The 3,334-nt window shown below is 33.4% G+C and overlaps 1 protein-coding gene across 1 annotated transcript; it reads right to left on the bottom strand.

Annotated features, from left to right (window-relative positions):
- Positions 1–1,489: 1,489 nt before the first annotated feature.
- Positions 1,490–2,471, bottom strand: LOC129798973 (trypsin-like). Its single transcript, XM_055842521.1, has 3 exons — positions 2,252–2,471; positions 1,730–2,184; positions 1,490–1,665 (listed from the first exon to the last, which is right to left on the bottom strand). Exons 1-3 carry the CDS (start codon positions 2,410–2,412, stop codon positions 1,592–1,594), a joined length of 690 nt encoding a protein of 229 aa, XP_055698496.1. The 5' UTR covers positions 2,413–2,471; the 3' UTR covers positions 1,490–1,591.
- Between the last annotated feature and the right edge of the window lie 863 nt (positions 2,472–3,334).

The raw sequence follows: 3,334 nt of genomic DNA, 5'->3' as shown, positions 1-3,334 counted from the left end.
AAACCATTTTACTAGTAAATTTTGTTTTCCTTCTGACTAAAATAATTATTTACTGTCGTATACTCGGTCTCTACATTTATTATTTTATTGAGAAAAACTAGTTATTTTACTGTTCAACAAATAATTCCGGTTTATTCAAAGAAAAGATTACAGTATCAATCCGAGAGGAACTTATCATTCAAAATTCTTAAAACATAAAGTATATTATAGAAAAAAACATATTGTTTAAGTATTTGAAAGCTCATACGAGCATTTAAAAGCAGTTTCCATTTTTTTTTCTGAAGAAAAGTAACCGAAAACGAAATCATGTGAGAATACCCAAACGATTTTAAACAAAAATTTGGAGAGGCGAGCTCTCAAAATTTGAATAAATCACTATAATCGTGGTGTAATGTATTTTTTTTTTCAGGAAACATTAAGAAATTTATTTAATAAATTTAGGGACAATTATTCTTCATTTTCATGTTGAAAAAAAAAAAAACAAAAAAGTACAGGATACAAGTAGGATTTGAACATGAGCGCATAAAAGAAAATCAAAAGAGCAATAGACGTGACGTCTTAACCGATTGAGCCACGGAAGATCTATTGGGGTTTGAAGTTCAAGTTGTATATTTGATTTTTGTTCAATCTCTTATTTTCCATTTATAATAAATTAAATAGACAATTAAAAAAACTGGAAAAGACAATTTCCATTTTCAGCAAGCACAGCGGGGAAATTGACAAAAAAATGAGAGGGTCAATTAATTAAGAAAAAGTCTGTGCCTTGCCTTCTCAACGCTAGAAAATATCTTTTTACTCATGCGTACGTGTAGAGAAGCGACACGATGAATTTTAGCTCCTGAAGGCTGAAAAAAACACTCTTCCAGCAGTGGTGGTGTGAGGGAAAAAACGAAAAAACCCTATCATTTTTGCATCTCCTCATACAGATGCTTAAGTGTAAGAGGAGATTTTTGCAAATATGTGTGTGCGACGTTCATCGCCGCAGTGAAAAATAACTCCTGAAAATTAATTTTTACATCTCCTCACTGCTGTGAAGGAGGCCATGACTAAGAATGTGTGCTCTCACAACGAGCGCCCGAGCAACACATTCCCCACGTCTTACTCGCTGGGCTGCTGAAAGCCAACTGAGGTAGGAGAGAGAAGAAAATGCCCAGCGGGCGCGAAGCAGAGATACTAGCGCCTCTATCGAAAAGTTCGAAGATTACACTTGTAAACAACGACCCAACTGGTACCACTATATAGGATAGATAGCAAAGGTTGAATACAGTTATTTGAGTTAATTGTGAATAATTGTCGATATTACAACAAAAACATTGGGATGAAATTTTAAGCTGGAAGACTCATATTCTTTTGAGCTGTCGCAAAATTCAGGATAGGTTTGAGAAAAACCCTTTTATTCTACACTATTTTGGTTAATAAGGAATACAAAAGTACATATTACAAGAAGGGACACGACCTGCTAATAAGGATAAAATAGAGAAAAAAAATATTTTGTCGGCATTTCAGAGATTTTTTGCAACCGTCTAGTTTTTCTATTGGATCTTGTGATATCATTTATTAAATATATACATTATATTTTTTTTCTTTAATTTTATTGGAAGACGAAATTACCAATTGATGCAATTTTTCTGTAGGCACACACTTTATGTCCAAAGCAGCCAACATCTGCAAAGGTAAAAATCACCATTAGAAAAATATTGTTTAGAATTTATTTAAAAAAAAAATCAACCGCAAGTCGATATTCCAACGACAACACCGTTACAAACAAGTGGAGCTGCCAATTCTCCTTGGCAATCCTCAGCATTTTCTTCCTGAACACAAATGTAATTATTCGAATTTTGACCGTAGACGAAAAGATCTTTGCATTCAGACATATCCATAACTTTCAGGGTAACGTATTTCATGTCTGTCCAATATGTGCTTAATCTAGGATTATCTTCATGAATAATGGATAGAGTAGAGCAAGATGTTCCCTTGGCGACTTTTTGTGCATTTGCATCGAATCTTGCTCCTTCACTTTCAATCTTACGATCTAGTTTCAAGATGGCATAGCCGTTGTCCTGTGTGAATTCATCGTTGTAATTTGGATCCAAAATTATTCTCTTGATCGTGTAAATATCACCAGAATCTGTCATATTTAGACCATGTCTTCGAATCTTCACATTCATATCATGATTTGTTATACTAGAAATTGGGAAGATTTGAAACTATTGGCATTTGTTTTAAAAATATAATGTTCTGAATATCATACTCAATGCAATCGATGAGAACAAGAAGGCTATCTGGGGATATCACTGTTCCACTACACGTCGTATGAGAATTAGTATTAACAGTCACTTTATGCGGATATATATTTTCTTGGACAGAAGAAGCAATAAAAAGTCCAAGAAGTAAAATTCTTAATTTTGACATTGCACCTCAAGAATTTTTCCCTGTACTCTTACTTTACACAACTCACAATGATTCTGTTTGCAGGAAAATCAATCGTCTTTTATGTAACTTTGCTTATCGTAAAAACTAAGCAATTTTAATTAATATTTATTTAAATGCTGACTTTTTTTATTTGTTCAACAACAATTTATTCTTTGGAACAAGAAATAAAGGCCGTTAGAATAAGAATAGAGCAAAACGTTTCAGACAGTAATATAAAAACAGTAAATTTATAACTTCGCATTCGCACACATTCTGGCTTCGAATACTTAATTCACAAAATTACCATTTTTACGAATTTTTACCACGTTTCGTCTTATAGAATAAGTTGTGATCGAGTAAATATGAAATCCTTCGTTCAAGGACTTAGTTTAAGTTTAACTCATCATCTAACAGGAAATATTTGGCTTTTGGATTTCTGATGAACTAATTCCACTGAAAAATTGTCCACTGAAAAATATGTTTTGTTCAACAAAAAGGGGTGGAAAAGCGTCCCAGGCTTTGCGAAATACTCGAACTCGTGACTTAGATGCTATACCGCAAAAATACTTTCGTATCATTTACCGTAAACCGGTTCTCAACCGATTTGAACCGATTCATAAATCACTCAAAAGATCTCCCAAAATAGTTTTAAAAGTAATTATGAACCGGTTCATTACCGATTCAAAACTGAGGGCTAATTTTTGAAACTCTCACTCGCTCTCGCGAGCTCTTTAGTGGCCGAGAGAAATTGATTCGTACACCCCGTAGATTCAAATCCTTCTGTAACGACTTCTTTACTGCTCTCTCCGTAGAGTTCGAGCAGTAACATCCTCAAAAATCAGGTCACAATGGCTGATTTTTTTAAATTTTTAGATGAAAATTTTAGAAAATATAGTTCAAGATGTATACTTTCATATACTTT

Source organism: Phlebotomus papatasi, chromosome 1 (genome assembly GCF_024763615.1).
Source record: "Phlebotomus papatasi isolate M1 chromosome 1, Ppap_2.1, whole genome shotgun sequence".
Taxonomy (NCBI): Eukaryota; Metazoa; Arthropoda; class Insecta; order Diptera; family Psychodidae; genus Phlebotomus; species Phlebotomus papatasi.
Note: the sequence above shows the minus strand (reverse complement) of the source record. Positions and strands in the feature narration are given on the sequence as shown.